General features: G+C 34.8%; 1 protein-coding gene across 1 annotated transcript; it reads right to left on the minus strand.

The window, feature by feature from the left end:
• Positions 1–340: 340 nt before the first annotated feature.
• LOC150093571 (uncharacterized) lies at positions 341–13,370 on the minus strand. The gene is made up of 8 exons (XM_090413113.1): positions 13,189–13,370; positions 12,315–12,412; positions 11,151–11,189; positions 7,499–7,569; positions 4,267–4,331; positions 2,594–2,741; positions 905–979; positions 341–480 (listed from the first exon to the last, which is right to left on the minus strand). Exons 2-7 carry the CDS (start codon positions 12,322–12,324, stop codon positions 938–940), a joined length of 375 nt encoding a protein of 124 aa, XP_090269239.1. The 5' UTR covers positions 12,325–12,412; positions 13,189–13,370; the 3' UTR covers positions 341–480; positions 905–937.
• Positions 13,371–16,513: the final 3,143 nt, after the last annotated feature.

Consider the following 16,513-nt stretch of genomic DNA (forward strand, 5'->3'; position numbering starts at 1 on the left):
TCGTGTGCTTGCTTTACTAAGACTTTGCTAAATTTCTTTTGTTTTTATATATATCTTCTGTTTCCTCTGTTGGTTTTTAAGGAATTATCTCTGTGCTGATTGTTTTTTCTTTTATGGAATTTTTATGTTCCAAATGTTTATAGTTTTCTTTCTAAATTTTATTTTTCTTTCCAAATACCTCAGAGTTCCTTATCAATTATTATCAATACCAAATACCTTATCAATTATTAGTAATTTTCTTCAAGAGAATATGTTCATTTTATGGCGAATTTCATAAATGCAGAAACGATGAAACAATTTAATGCTACGATTTTCTCTGTGGGAACATTTCAAACACCAATTGCAAATAGGAAATTCGATTTATTTAAACTAATTATTTTTACATAAGAATCAACTACTACAAAATCTCTTGATTAGCTGATCGATGTCAGTCCATCCGTCGTAATATTCCAGATTTACCGTCAAGTATTACCGTATCTCCTGAAATAAATAAATAAATAATGTTATTACATCTTATCAACAGTGAGAAAATTCACGTATAAATAACTGGGTTCCACCAAATTAGAAAAAGAAGGAAATATCGATTCCTATAATATAGGTATCAATATTTTTAGAGATATAAAAATATCTCAACAGTGTTCACATAAAAACCATTTTTGAACGAACTAAATCCGTTTATCAAAAAATGGAGTTGGAAATCGCATTCCTATCAACTCTTGCATTTTTTGTATCCTTTAATTTGGCAAATTTACACAAATAATCCATATATTTGAAAGTTGTTTCTTATAAGAAAAACTATAACTGGTATTACGCGCACACGGTGATGACAAGACTGTTATATCAAAACGAAGTTCAAGTCACAATCACATGAAGTCAAAATAGGAACCATGAAATTGATACTTACCAGAACAGAAGACATCTGTGGCTCCATGCAAGCCTACAATGCATGGTATTCCACACTCTCGTGCCACAACGACTCCTGCAAGAGACGGAACAGTTAAGATAGTTCAAACAGTCCCTTTCTACAGCACTAAATACAGTATCTACAGATCATGAATCAATAAAACTGCATTTCTATTATTTTATTCAGACTATTGTTTGAAACTATACGTTTAAATTCTTTTCAGTTGTAATGACTTTAAACTGTATTAAATACAGAATGTATTTAATTACAGATTTAATTAAATAGATTTAACTAATCTGGAGTTCAATAAATAAACTTACTTCAGAACTAAATAAAGAAAAAATATTTTAAAGAATACTTTACTAAACGAAAAATTGGCATTTTTTTGTTTATACGAATTCAAAGAACGGAATTCAATTGCTATTCATGAGCACGTCCGAGAATTTTGCTGGCACGTCAACGATTTACAAGTGATATCATTTTATACGCTTATATTTTATTCAACTTATTTTTAATTATTACAATACGTACAAGTTAAATTTTGTTTTACACGAGAGAGCAGCTATGAAGACGTGCATATGATTGGTGCAGTATTAACAAAAGATAATTCTCTTCAACCGAATTTCATAACATCTGAAACTGTCATAACAACATTCACTATATATTTCCTAGTTTTAACACATTCACGATGGGGTGTCGTTTATGGTTCTGACAGAACTTCTCATTACCAGCGTGCTCAACTCAAAGTTTCTACCCTTGGTTGAATTTTATTAATGCTTGTTTGCATTTGAGCTGACAGGGGAATTCACACATGCATTATATGGAATATTTCAATTCGTGGTAGAATTTTATTTGAAGTTAGCCTATGTCATAATGACATCGAGAATTTCAAATGCAATAAAACAAACACTTATTTCATGTAATTGAAAAATTGGACAATAGTTTTTAGCTAGGTACTGTGTTTTGGTGCAACATATGGTTTTGCTTTCAACCTCAAGGCTAAGTGGAGGAGATTCCAAATTGAAATGACATTTGGCCAGTTAAATACATAAAACTGATGTACATTCATCTTTGTATGCAAACAAAAATTAATGTTTAATTAACCAACTTCATCATTAGAATTCCACGTGCATCTAAACACGTTGGCAGGTTAATATTAAACATTTAACCTATTTTAATGCTTAATTAATTAATATTTTATATAACTTTATATTCATTATGAAATAATGAATCCATTAAATTAAATCTTAATTTAATTTGAAATTAAATTAAGATTTTGTCTCTCTTTTTAATTTTAAACATTGGAGCATAATTATTTAAAAAAGATGCTATCACAAAGGATCATAATTCATAAAGTATTTGAAAGCCTCAGCAGCTCAATAAATGAACTTCTGCATTTGAATCATGATCTCTCGAAAAAATAAACAAGAAAAGTCTAGTTTCATGTAACTGATTATAAAGCCAAATTATAATTACAACCCAGTTATAATTGTGAATTTTAAAATTTAAAAATGCACGGGAAAACCGGTGTAGAATGGCACGAACATGGGATGTATTAAAGTAGTCCTTATTACACGTCCTGCTTATCAGCACGGGCGACATAAATGAAATATCAATTGTAACTTATACAATTGATATTTCAATTGTATAAGTATCAATTGATATTGAAATATCAATTGTATAAGTTACCTCCCCTAGTCCATAATTTGCTGTAATGGTGATCACTGAAGGGTTGCTCGTGACGGGATCGCAGGTAAACATAACCCCTGACACATCGCACGGAACCATCTCCTGGATTACCACAGCCATAGGAGTGTTGATCAACTGACCATTTCTTCTGCAATGAGAGAAAAAAAAAAGGAAACATTACATCATTCTATTGACATGCCAACAAAATTGAATTCATTTCAGAGTTGAGGATTTAAATTAAAGCGTTTATGTATAGAGAAATTGTGTTTATTCCTAAAATCTATTAACAATAATCCTATGCATTCCTAAAATGTGTAAGACTATCCTTCATGTTCGGGATAAAAATAAATTCACCAATTACGAATGTGAATTATTTGGAATTAGGTATGGAATGTTTTGCAGGAAGAAAATCACTGCCTCCTCCATCTCAGACAGAACAATTAAAAAATTATGTGCAGCGATGAAACAATTTTACGTAACACATTAAAACATCTACTTTTCTTGAAATTTTAACAATATTGCTTAATGAAATTAACAATATTGTTAAAATTTTGTCAATTATCATTCGACAAAGCGAGCTTGTATATCATGCGCTGCGATTTTATGATTATTTTGCAACGCAATTCAGGAAATGAGCAACTCGTATTATGTTTGCCAAGTGTGTTCTCTGGAGGTTTGTTTGTTTACGAGGATAAAAACAATAAGCACTGGGGAGGAGCAAATTGGCTAACGAACTTTCCACCTGAACGTGGACTCCCTTTAATAAAGGTACCCGATGTTCCAGATGAGATTTGAACCTCGGTGAGATTTGAGCCTGACTGCACTGCAATTTTTGTATTATTATTAATTTTCGTAACAAGTTAACATTTCACTCTATTCATATGAACTTCATTTTTGGCTCTCACCACAGTGTTTAAACAGAATAGGTTTAAACAGAATCCCTTCCCTTTCAGAGGATTCATCTCCTATCTAGGAGGTTGGCTACAATGATGCGACTCATGATTGACTACGGGTGTAAGGATAATGTGGCGAGGATCCTATCTCTTCCACATATTGTCGTACGTATTCATGACTGTAGATCGTGTGTGTTCACGGGGTCGGTTTGCCTGTTCTGAGGGACGAAAAACCAGTTTCTGGGTGAAAAAACTCTCTACCACCGTAAGAGACCGGCTAACTCCTTTTTTGGAAGAGAGCAGATACAAGTTCCTCACGTCATGGACGAAACCGAACCCAGGTCTTTCTGGCCAAAGGTCGTCTCTACCGACTACGGAGACTCCTTAAACAGAATAATAATTATTATTCGGTTAAATTAGGTAATCATCCAAGGTTTCATGTTTTATTTAACACAATATATCGTTTTATCCGTATATTGTGTTATATAATTCGCTTCCTCATTTCTGGAATCAAGCATCGACATTCTCATAGAAACGAATCTCTGAATCTCCAGTCCTATTATAGAGTAGTTACATCATTCCTTAAATAAATTTTTAAAAATTGCATTAGGTTTCCAAAACTATACTTTGAAAAGCACACGTTAGACCCCACATATTATAAACATCAAATAAAACTATATTTAGTAACTAACAACATAAGAAGATTCGTTTTCTTTTACTGTATTGTAGGACTGGTAAAACAAATGCTTGCAATACACAGAAATTAGAAACAGAGCTCACCTCTTGTTTTCAATGGCAACTGGAGAAAACTGAGATGACCAGCACTTCTTTACGGATTCCAAAACCTAACAAAAAAGAGAGAAATGTCATTAATCTGAAATCTGTTAAGTGGAAATTTTCCAGAAATAACTAGAACTGCTATTCGAAATGGTGGAATATTAATGCTCTTTATTACTGAAATTTTCTTTTGATATCAGTTTCTGTGATGAAGCATTAATATAGTACATCAGCTAAGGTATTCTGGTGCATAGTGTTTATCATCAGAGGGAATAGTTTTACGTATGTGGCGTGTAAGTATTTTTTTTAAGTGAACCCCGCCCATGGAAGTGTTTTACGGATTCCATAACCTAACAAAAAAGAGAGAAATGTCGTTAATCTGAAATCTGTTAAGCGAAAGATGCCTAGAATACCAGCGTACACTCTGATCAACTGGCTCATACAAGCATGGCAGAAAGTACACAGGCTTGCATCTTCATAGATAAACATTAACAGTAAAATGGCCCATACTGAACAGCTTAATGCCTTTTAGCGTGGCGCTATCATAGGATACCACATTTGAAACAACTCGGTTCGGGAAATTTCTGATCTGTTGCCAGATCAACTGTAAGTGCTGTTATTGTTTCCACCTCACAACATCACTATATGGACTGTAAATGTCATTGTGAAGTGGAAACGCCTAGAAGTAACAAAAGCACAATGGCGACATGGTAGGCCGCATAGCATCATACAATTGGCGTGCTGTATGCTGTTATGCGGGTGTTGAAGGGCGTAGCGTCAAGTTATTCTCAGCTGAAACACTCACTACTGATTTTCAGAAGTTCTTCTGCAAGCAACGTCAGCACCAACACTGTTCGTCGGAAGCTGAAGAACATGGGTTTCGTGGCCAGGTAGAAGCACACAGCCGAACAGCGACACGAGAAGGGCAATGCCAAGGGCTAGATGAAGGGGTTTAAATCTTGCCAACTTTGAACTGTGAAAAGGCATTCTCTGGAGCGATGAATCAGGAATCACCATTTAGCAGTTCGACAGACATGTTTGGGTTTAGCGGATGCCAGGAAAACGCGTTGTGTGCCCGAATGTGTGAAGTTTGGAGGAAGGGCGCCATGGTCTGCTGCTGTTTTTCATGGTTGGGGCTGGGTCCCCTAGGTCTAGTGATAGGAGATCTTAACACCGGAGCCTATAATGACATTCGAGACCATCTTCTAACTTCATGGCAACGGCTCGGTGAAGGCTCTTTCTTGTATCAACACAATTCCCTCTTCTACAAAGCGAGGTCTGTGCAAAAATGGTTTGAGATAGCTCAGAGATTGCTGGCCACAAGACTCACTAATTATACTTGGCACCGGTGAAGAGATGCCGCTGACAAGTACCGCCACTTCGTGGTCCCTAATTCTAACACACACACTATGTTTTACTGTCTGAAAAGTAGTGTGAGTTCCATGGTCGATTTTCTTGAGTTTACGGGACGAAAAACTCGAGTTTCTGAGAGAAAAAAAAAACCCGCTTGTCCGTGCCAGAGATCGACTAACTCGGGAACCGGTCGAAAACGGCTAAGTAAAAGTCCTTCTAGTTGGCGACTAGAATAGAAGTTACGACGCTCTTTCTCCTGGCGGTTTAGTGCGATTAAAAATCAGAAACCCGATTTTTGTAGTACAATTTAGAATTGGTAGCAAGAAGACTACAAAGGCTTTCTAGCATTATAGTAACCTCTTGTAATATACTATTTGCCTGTGGATTTAATTATAAAAACGTTTTTCTTATATTTCATAGTTAAAAAAGAGAAATGAGTTGAAATTTAAGACGACTTGTTTAGGAGGGAATCAAGTAAAAAAAAAAAGCTTAGTTCTAAGTATGAACTACTGTGGTTGCCTGTCGAAGGAAAGCTTGAATGTTGGCCATGCAATTCTTCCAAATAAGGAAATGCTCTTATAAAGACTGCTACTAAGTGAAAATTCGATTTAAATTCCATACTAAACCTAAATTATTATTTCGGTTTAGCATGAAATTAGTTTAGTTTAGTAAATTATAATGTATACTAAATTACAATAAATAATTATTTATTATAATTTAGTATAGATATGAAGAATTTCACTATATTTTAAAAAACGATCAGTATATAATTAGCCTTCTAATATTAAAAAAAAAAAAATCTGAGAACGAGAAGAAAATGTGGCGCCTAAATATTAAGTCAAATTTTAGTCATCCCCCCCCCCAAAAAAAACCTTTTCCCGTGCATTATTATTATTATGGGACACCTCCATGGAGTCCAAGGACGACTGGTAGTGAGAGAGAATTACACCAGCAGTACACACCATTACGAGTCTATTACTACACCGTCTATCATCCTGTAATAGTATTTTCGTCTGTTAACTGCATGTGTTATCTGATAGATTTGCCTGTATGAGGGGGGGGGGGGAATCCTGCGGTCTCCACATAAGATAGGCTAACTGATATTTCACTGAAAAAGTTCATAGCAAAATCAGACTCTGGTGTTTTTTCAAATCGCAGGGCACATTAGAATTAACTGTAATATACTTGCAGAAAATAAATAATAATTGCAGAAAAAAAATATATAATTCCAGGTCTTCCGGTTTGGTTAACTAGAATCTGATAACATGTACGTAGATCATAAAATCGATATCTGTGATAATCAGAAAATGTTATTAAATGAATGTTGTTGTCTTCCGTTTCTATGAATATTTCTAAATGGTAATACATGTGGTGCGAGTTCAGAACAGCCACTCCTCCTATATACGAAAACGCGGAAATCAAAAACACGCAACACGTTCGTGTCAAATAAAGTGACTGACGTCATAGGAAGTGAGTCACAAGCACTGCATTGAAGAAAAGAATATCACTTGCTAAAGAATTTTAAAACATTGGATGTGCAGAGGAATATTTGCACAAACAAACAAACCAAAAACATTGATTAAAACTAATAGCACGTGTCTTAAAGGAAATAAATAATTTTCAATTTATTTCCGCAAAATGAAATGCGCCATCCGTGTCACATTTCATTTTGTGCACATCACAACAACACACTTCGGCGATTCTCCTAACAACTACCGAATAACATCACTTCCGTTTGACGCAAACGAGATATCGTTACATTGCGTTCTTTTTGATCGGAGGGAAGCAGCTGCTCCGTACTAATACCACGCACAGGAATAAACACTACTACTACCCTACCCCGTAGTTTTGGTATAAAGTTCGAACAAGGAATTCTAATTACGTTGTTCATTCCATTTATCCCCAGAAACGTCTCCATTTGGCCAGCACATGATAACTCCTCACTGTCTTCACCTGAAAGCAGAAATAAAGAAATTAGAAAAACGTGTTTTACGAATGAAGAACACGTGGTTAAAAATAAATAAGGTCTATATGAATAAACACCACATTGACTCGGTTTTTAAGCGTCGTCCCATTCCCTCCTCCTTGATACTTGTTAAGTAAGTACAGTTCGAGATCAGTAAAAATCGAAGGCAAACGTCGTCTTCTTGTGCTACTGGAAACTTCCAGTGCTTCAGCATGAAAGAGACACGTGACGCACAACTGAGACGAGAAATTCAGGGACTTAAGACACTCTACAAAAACGTATTTACAAAATTAAGTATTTAATCATTTGTTAGATGAATTAATTAGAATGAGCTATTTTCGTGAAAATAATAATTTTTCTTTTTATGCGATAATTTTGAAGATACAAACAAGCTTTACGGAGGGCGGGATGCTGAAAATATGACCAGTGAGGTATCCCGTCAATTAAAATGAACGTGTTTCAGATATGAAACACGTTCGTTTAAATTGACGGGATACCTTTTAAAAATGACTCCGGAGCAGGCATATTCTATTCGCAACTCTGCTTTACGTTTGAGAAAACATGACGCAGAGCAAGTACAAATCGGCTTTCTCACAGTTCTTGCCTGGTAAGAACGTAATTTCCAGTTCGAGAGGTACCTCCTTACTCCCGAGCATGGTTTAAAGCCACTGGTGTGCGTGCCTATTCCAGCAGACATCCACTCACTGCGGGAATTTGGGAAATGGCCACAAGAAGCCCAAATCTAAACTCATTTATACTCCCGACTCCAATCGTTTTACAGACGACAAACAGTGAGGTCCATCTTTGGAGGATTCTGACTTTTATTGACTAATTTTGTACTTCAAAAATGATTTACATTTTATCTTTGAAGTACAAATTAGTCAATGCTATAATTTCTTTTTTTTTCCCTATATGACATCCTATAGAGGTATGGGATCAGTTTTTAACCTTAAAGAACATTGTATTTTCTTTTTTAAATTTATTCTTATTTATTTATTTTATTTTATTTATTTTACTCCTTATTTTTTATTTCGTTTACTTTTTATTTATTTGTTTTTGTCATGTCCAGTATTAGCTGTGAGCACTCTAGGTAGAAAACAAAGCTTAATATGCAAATCTGCGAATCCCTTTTTCTCTCTCTCTCTGGTATTGATTCGGTAATTACATTTGAACACCAACATCACTCACCAACGGCAGAGTGATGTTGGTGTTCAAACCGCACAGCAAACTTTATCGTGGCTATCTTTTGTCCATGAAGTTGCCCAAGTTGCTCCGTAACAGCTTCGACCACAGGAAGGGGAATTTCCGATGAAATCATTTCGCGAACCATCCTGAGAAAATAGAAACAGTATTTTAACCTCAAAGTTACAAAACTAGACGTTATTTCCTGAATAACAATTATTTATTATGTATTTATTTATGCAGTGTATTTATGCAGATGTATTTATGTGCATCGCCAGCAGTTCCATTTTATCATAAAGCAGAAGATCGATCTTCTTAAATTAAAAAAAGAGTCACGTGTGAGTTGTCAAATAAGAATTTGACAACTACGGAGAACTTCTTCAGTTTAATTATTTTCTCGGATTATAAACATGACGACGTGTTGCTGGCTTGCCATGTACGTATGTTCCTTTGGTTCTTTATTTTGAGCTCTTTTAAATTCTCACTGCATGTAAGCTAACCGATGTTAGCCAAGTGGTGAAAAATACAGAATCTTCAGCATTTTGTTAATCCAATAACTTGATCTTAAAATTAATCTTTCTGAAATAGCCTGAATTCATTGATATCGTATTTAACATAAAGTATATTTATATTTATTTATATTTTGAGGAATCTCATGGCTGATCGAAACTTTACGATACTAATTCTTCGTATTCCGTGTTTTACTGATGTCATTTAATTCAAGATTTCACTAATAACATTTGTTTTAGCGTTCATTTCGACTCTGATTGTAAACCACTTAGCGATACTGTATCTAGCAAACTTTTCTGAAATGTTATCTTACAACGATATGATGCTTATTGGCCACTTTCAAAATTAATTCTTCTTCTTTCGCGAGGATTTTACAAATATTTTTATACACATACTGAATGCAAAATGGGAAAGGTAATGAGGAAGCACCAGGATATGATCCATTCTATTTTAGGGTTAGGGATCACGAGATGGCGGCATTTGTCTGCCTCTCTTCGTCGGATGCCATTTGCAGTTAGTGATATTCATTTATTTAGGGCAGGTATTTCTGAATGGCTATCAGTGGATATTGAACTTCATCTCAGTCTCCAAATATTAAGCTAAAACTTCGCCTGCTTCCTATAGGGAATAAAAAGCGTTACCAGATTGTTTTTTATTTATAATAAAAGAACTTCATAAAACTGTCTTCAGAGAAAAACAAAATTTACGGATCATCTTGTTTTATAATCAATTAGTATAATCGTATCTTGTAATGTTTTACGTGTGGGTTGGGTGTTAAAGTAACAATCTCAATTATTTGGAATTGACTATGCAAAGAATGTAAATAAACAATGTAACTTCAACTTATTCAGGTCCCAGATCCTAAAAATAATTTAGGATTGGGGACCTGAATAAGCTAAGGACAAAATATAACAGGACACAAAGTCTTGTATGCAAATTCACTGGATAAAAATAGCGGTTCTCTCCTGATGGGTACGTTATAAAAGCGAGTGGTGGAATCTGCCACGTTGAACAGTAGTCCATTTGATAAGCAGCTGTTTACTAACCAGGGTTCTAAAACTATTAATTCATAACCAGCAGAGATTTTTGAACTGGCTTCTGTTTAGCCATTAACTAGTATAAAATTGCCATTCACTAGAAAACAACCAAATACTCGCTTGGTTGGCCGAGTAAACTGTGCACTCACTCTTCTACAATAGGCTATGGATTCGAATCTCATCGAAAGAAGGGATGCTTGTGAATGTCTTTAGATTATTGGAGGACGGAAATGGCGTGAAAAATGTTTTACAGGAAGACGCAAAAGACTATAAATTATAAGTTTATAACATTTCGTGGGTGTAATCCCTTATTTAAAAAAAAAAAGTAACAAATTAACAAACAAAGACCTTTTCTATATTTCAGCATAATTGCTTAAACGAACCTTAGGCATTTTTTATAGCCATTTGTTGAATTAATCGATCTTTGACACAGCGTCTCATACGGAGGTGGCAGGGATTATCTCCTTCCACACATCTCAGAACAGCATGGACAATTAATAGTCAAAATACTGTCCTCATAACCCAAGCTGCTTCGTCAGTAAGTAGGATTTTTATACTCAAAAACACTTTGGCTTTCAACTCCGTAGCTCAGCAAAACTGACAGTGGAACATTCATGAATACATCGAAAAAAATTGCTGGGTGGGAACATGTCCTTTTCAGCTGCCAGGCTGCGGAAGTAACCGAGTGATGAAAGCGAGAGGACAGGCTGCGTACCCTTGTACCGCCTATGAAAGTATTAGAGAATTTATTTATTATTCGTATTAATTAATTAATATCGCTAAAATTATACTATAATCAATAACTGTAGTAAAATATTATTATGCGAAGAAAACTTTACCTTTCACAAACCGACTTTGGATTTCCTGATGTCCTGCCCCTGAAATACAAGAAACAGTCCTCTTAATATAAGCATAAATCTCATGTGATATTCTCATTAAGCACGCGCGTAGATATAAAAATTGTTCAATTCAGCTATTTATGAAGTTCAGTAATTGATGGAGCACCCTTACTGAGTAATCTTCATTAAAGCTACGTTCAAATAGATATGATTAAACGTACAAGTTATAACCGAGTATTAATAGGCAGATTAACTGGAAGAGTAGAATCATTGACATATCAAAGGATAACAGAAGAAAGGATTTACCTTCAGAGATTGCAGTTGTTGAGTGTGATCATTGACCGCAATAAAGTAAAATAAGCAGCGTAAAGCGGAATGAAGTACAATTCATTAAACTATATTGAATAGTATTTTAAACGCGAAATATGGTCGAATAAAATTCTATAATGATTTATGATAAATGATAAGTGATTGAAATTATTCTTTATGGAATGGCGAGTGAAATTATTTTTACATCGGTTGTTTTGAACATGCAATCTCTCTCTCTCTCTCTCTCTCTCTCTCTCTCTCATAACAGCAATTAATTATGGAGAGTGTGTAAGTATATAGATGACAGCGTGTTCCTAATACAGATAGATCGGGATATATTCTAATTGGTTGCAAACTTCGGGCAAAATTTTGATTTAATTAGCAACGAGCAGATATAACATAGCAGCTAACTCATATAATATTTTATAACCATAAAATATTAAGCCTTAGTTGCTGGTCGTGAATTCAAAACAACCAAAATGAGATATAACACAAATTTTATAAAATGAATTTGTCGTTTTTTCCAAGATGGAAGCAAACAAAAAGAATATATATCCTGCATATTCGAACCCTCCTTTCTTCCAAGGAGGAAGAATAATTTTCATCCAGCCGGGAAAAATCTTATTACATAATTTTTATGTGATTCTCTCTCTCTCTCTCTCTCTCTCTCTCTCTCTCTCTCTCTCTCTCTCTCTCTCTCTCTCTCCCGCACGCACGCGCACACACACACAATGAAATTTTGGTATCTTTCGTTTTGCTGGCATCTGTTAAAATGGCGCGTATAGTCAAATAATTTAAAATCATAAAAAAAACACTTTATGGATTGCATTAACAAGTTAAGGAACCACAACTTACCAAACTGCATTTTCGACCTCCAACATCGTTTCTTTCAAATCCTTTACAAACATCTCATATGCAGCGGTGGTAATAACAATCCCTTTGGGCACTGTGAACTGCAAAACATAGAAAAAACTGATAAAATCAACGACCTACAGTTTCTCTTAAAGTATTCAAGTTTCTCTTAAAGTCCCTTGCAGAGCGACACGTAGTTAATCCGGCATATCGTGGATCAGTGAAGATCATAATATTTATTGATGAGTGTTTTTAGCATTGGTATGAAGTACTGTGTATGTCGTTTGGATGTTATATTTACAGCAATGTTTTTGGACTGGTCGAAAAACGTTATTCCTCATGTACTAGTTTGGAATTTGGCTAAAACAACTAAGGCTATGAAGTTAGTATATTATTGTGTGTGTTAATGGCCTTCTCTGGCAGATTTGTTTGTTTTGCAATGTGCGATCAGCTAACCTTCAATTGAAAAGTCCTTCAAGTTCTGGAAGGTATTCGAACCCACATCTTTCCGATCAAAGGATAACTTTTAGCTTAATCTCAAGATTGCGCTAGGAATTCTGCGTTCTCTTCTGACAACGGTGATATTCCTTGAGATGTTTAGAATATATGTTTTAATTACCTTTATAGTACTGCCTTGAAAAGGTCAGGCATGATTCATTGTTTTCAGTATTTTGTTGTTCGTCACTTCATGTATTCGGAAGCGTATGAATAAGAAACTTCAATGAGAAGAAATAGAGAAATTAATGGATCAAAGCAAAGCGATGGTTTTCTTTTTTCTGTCGTGATGTGTTTGTATTAGAAGTTGCTGTTTGATCTGCATTCTGTAGTATATCTGCTACAAGCTGTTGTTAACATTGCAAAGAAGATTAATACGTACATAATTTTCCATCTGACTGATTTCCGACAATTTTGCCAAAGAGGCTCCTTTTCCGCCGGTAAGCTCTGGGATTTGACATCGCGGATCAGTAAATCTCACAACCGAAGGTAATGTGGAATCTGAAAATGAACATAAATATGAAAATAACGTGTATATGCTTGATTCATTAAAACGTAATAGCAAAAATAAATAAATAAACAGTAAGAAATATTGGGCGCTGTGAAAAAGCGTAGAAAAAATAGCTTCTTTTATTTTTATTTCTGGTTACTGCGTAGTCACATCTACGAGCAGGATAAGGGTATTATTTTATTTCATTCTTTCAAAACTACATCCGATTTGAATTTCATGCTTAAGCACCTCTTCTCGTCCTATAAGAAAACCATAATCATGTATCGAGCCAAGGTCAGCAGAATGCATGCTGAGATCTAATCTTCATGTGTTATCTTGAGGCCAGAAGAACCTCTTTTGACAACAGAGATTAGCATTGGTTTACACAGCGTTATCTTTAAGTGTCGATCGTTCATGAATTCTTCATATAAACTAATTCAGAAACATACCTACTGCTGAACAAAATCTGAAGTTTATCCTCCATAGTGGGGAAAACTTTGTACTTGATAAACAGTATGTCAGGAACCCCAAAATAAGACATCGGATTGTTCTTATATTTGTATTAAGTGGTCATCATAAAATAAACATGAATTTTACACAAAGCACTATCGTTTAAACACGAGACATTTATAAATAGAAGTGGCTAAAAATATTAAACTAATAAGTTTCGAATGCAGTAGGATTGGTGGAAGCAAACACGTTTCGATATTACTAACATAACAACAGTAGTGAGTACCAAGAATGGTCAGATTTTGTTAATAATGATACATCGATAACAATCGGCCAGTTAAAGACATGTTGAAAATATCATTGAATAGCAAAGTCAAAAGAAGATAAAGGAAATTGCATGATTTCAGATATACTGCACTGGCGAAATAATGAATGGATCATAATCTCCATGAATATTATTTATGTAAAGTCTTGTGCATATTTATCTGGACACACACACATGGTCGTTCAGGTTGCAGTTTATCGATGCCCAGCTGCAATTCAGTATGTAAACATTGTTGCAGATCAGATGCAGTAATTGTGCTGGATAGGTTGTTGGTTTTTTACAACAGAAGCAACCAAGATTATAAGCATGTGGCTGTAAACCGCATGTGTTCTAGCTCGTTTGCCTGCTTTGAGGGATAAAAAAAAAAAATCTTCAACTTTCGTATGAGATCTGTTACAATAAGTTCCCATCTAGAATCGTAAAGCGCCTATAAAGGTTCTTCTATAGGAGGGATTTGAGCCCAGATCCTTCCAAAATAAATAAATCATTCATACAGACAGCTACTACTACTCCTCGCCCTTCCTTGTGCTGGCTGCTTCCTGTAAAATAGCATATCATACATTACTGAGATTCAGCCCTATAATTGTTCGAGAATCTTGTGGGTCTTAGAATATGGTCATCTCGCAGTATATTGCAGCATTTGTAGCGGTTCAAATTATAAATCATTAGCTATAATTCATTTTACTGTTATCATTTGATTTTATTCACCACATTTCCTCATTTCTATTTTCATCTTACGTTTACTTTCTAACTCCATCTTGTCATTCTGCGTGTTCACAGCCCTGAATGAGTCAATGAATGCACCAGTAAATAAATTCACGGATGAGAAACATGATTTTAATTATGTTTAATATTTCTTCTTTAAAAAGAAAATTAAATAGGCATTAAAAAGATTATGTTTATTACATTAAATTAACTGCAATAAACGATTAGGTGGACTTACTTAATACTAAATTCTTCTGAGGGCGACTCTTACATGAAGCGGTAAAACGCCTATAAAATAATTTAAAAAAAAGAAATTCTGTATTGTGTTATTAAAAAAAAGCAACGATTTATATAAAAATAAAATAAAAGTGCCAATATCATCTGTCACGTCAATATATTCACAAACATCAATGGCACAGTGGGATTTGAACCAACAGCATATCTAGTAGACGCTGAAGATGCAATTAACCTGGCCAAACACGCCATCAATATTATCAAGTATACATGAGCTTGGGGAGAATTTAAAAAATGCATAGATATGTCATACAGTAAACTTTACAAGGGAAGGATTGGCATATTTTGCTTTTAACTGGGAATCTCAATTTTTAATTATGAACCAGCACAACACTCAGTGATTTTTGAGACCATTCGAAATAGGTTCTTCAGAAATAATAATAGTTTAATTTCTGTAAAAATGGCATGGCCTTTTGACAGATTATAACACGCCACTCGGTCGAGAATTTCCATTGTCACGATTAGAAAATAGATTAAGTAGAGAGAACAGGAACAGCCACTAAGTGTGACAAACACGTCATCATTATGCTGCAGATCAAGTTAGTAGAATGAATAGGGGCGTCCTCACACTTCAACCTGTAAGCTGTGTTCGCATCTCACTGTGGTATATGGATGTTTGTGAAACTGTTTAGATGGAAGATTATTTTTGACATGATTTTCGCCACCCACATGAAGGCCTGAAAATATATCATGATTGGAATCTGGCATAGAGTTTTCAGTTTATCTGATTCTTAGCTCTCACACAGTACTAATACCGTGGAAGCTAAGGGTCAGACTGATAGATTTTCAACCGTCCAGTTTTTTTAAAAAATGAAATAGTGATTAATTTCTTAATAAAATTTTGTTAATATAAGTATGAATGGATGCGAAATGAGCTAAGGTCATACTTTCCTTTTCAATCACTACAGAAGTAATAATGATGATAATATTGCTGAAACACACTGAGTAACTGTAACTGACCTGGATATTATGGAAGAACGAAAAATCGAAGAAGAAAAGTTTCTGAAAAAAATCATGACTAGAGGCTTACCGAAAAGATCATCCCAACAAAATAGTAAGTAGCTCCTAATGCCACTGCGAGGTGGAGTGACATATGACTTACACTTACTCATGTAAAAGCAGTTCCATCATTCTATACAAAAGCCGCCTTGCTGTCATTTGAATTCTTTCGTCTTGCAGCTAAGATCACCAACGTTATTGGAATGCTAAATATATCTACTCAAAATAAACTGACGTTATATGTGAAGATGACCATACTATAAAAAGTAACAGCGACGTACTAAAAACACCTTGCGTACTCAACAACTGATATGCAACAGTCTGCTCTCAGGAAACGCTTTGATTGAAAAGTAACGATAATGAAATATAAGTAAATAGTTTGCCAAATATCCAACAAAGAGGAAGATCGATGGTCAGTGAAAAGTGTTATCGAACGCACCGGCA

Source organism: Typopeltis vanoorti, chromosome 23 (genome assembly GCF_054136105.1).
Source record: "Typopeltis vanoorti isolate ZY-2024b chromosome 23, IOZ_Tvanoo_1.0, whole genome shotgun sequence".
Classification (NCBI taxonomy): Eukaryota; Metazoa; Arthropoda; class Arachnida; order Uropygi; family Thelyphonidae; genus Typopeltis; species Typopeltis vanoorti.

Coding starts and splice junctions, on each gene's coding strand:
- LOC150093571 (XM_090413113.1), bottom strand. Junction 7,570..11,150: donor CCAAAGTCGGTTTGTGAAAG/GTAAAGTTTTCT, acceptor TTCTGCTTTCAG/GTGAAGACAGTGAGGAGTTA. Junction 4,332..7,498: donor GGATAAATGGAATGAACAAC/GTAATTAGAATT, acceptor CTTTTTTGTTAG/GTTTTGGAATCCGTAAAGAA.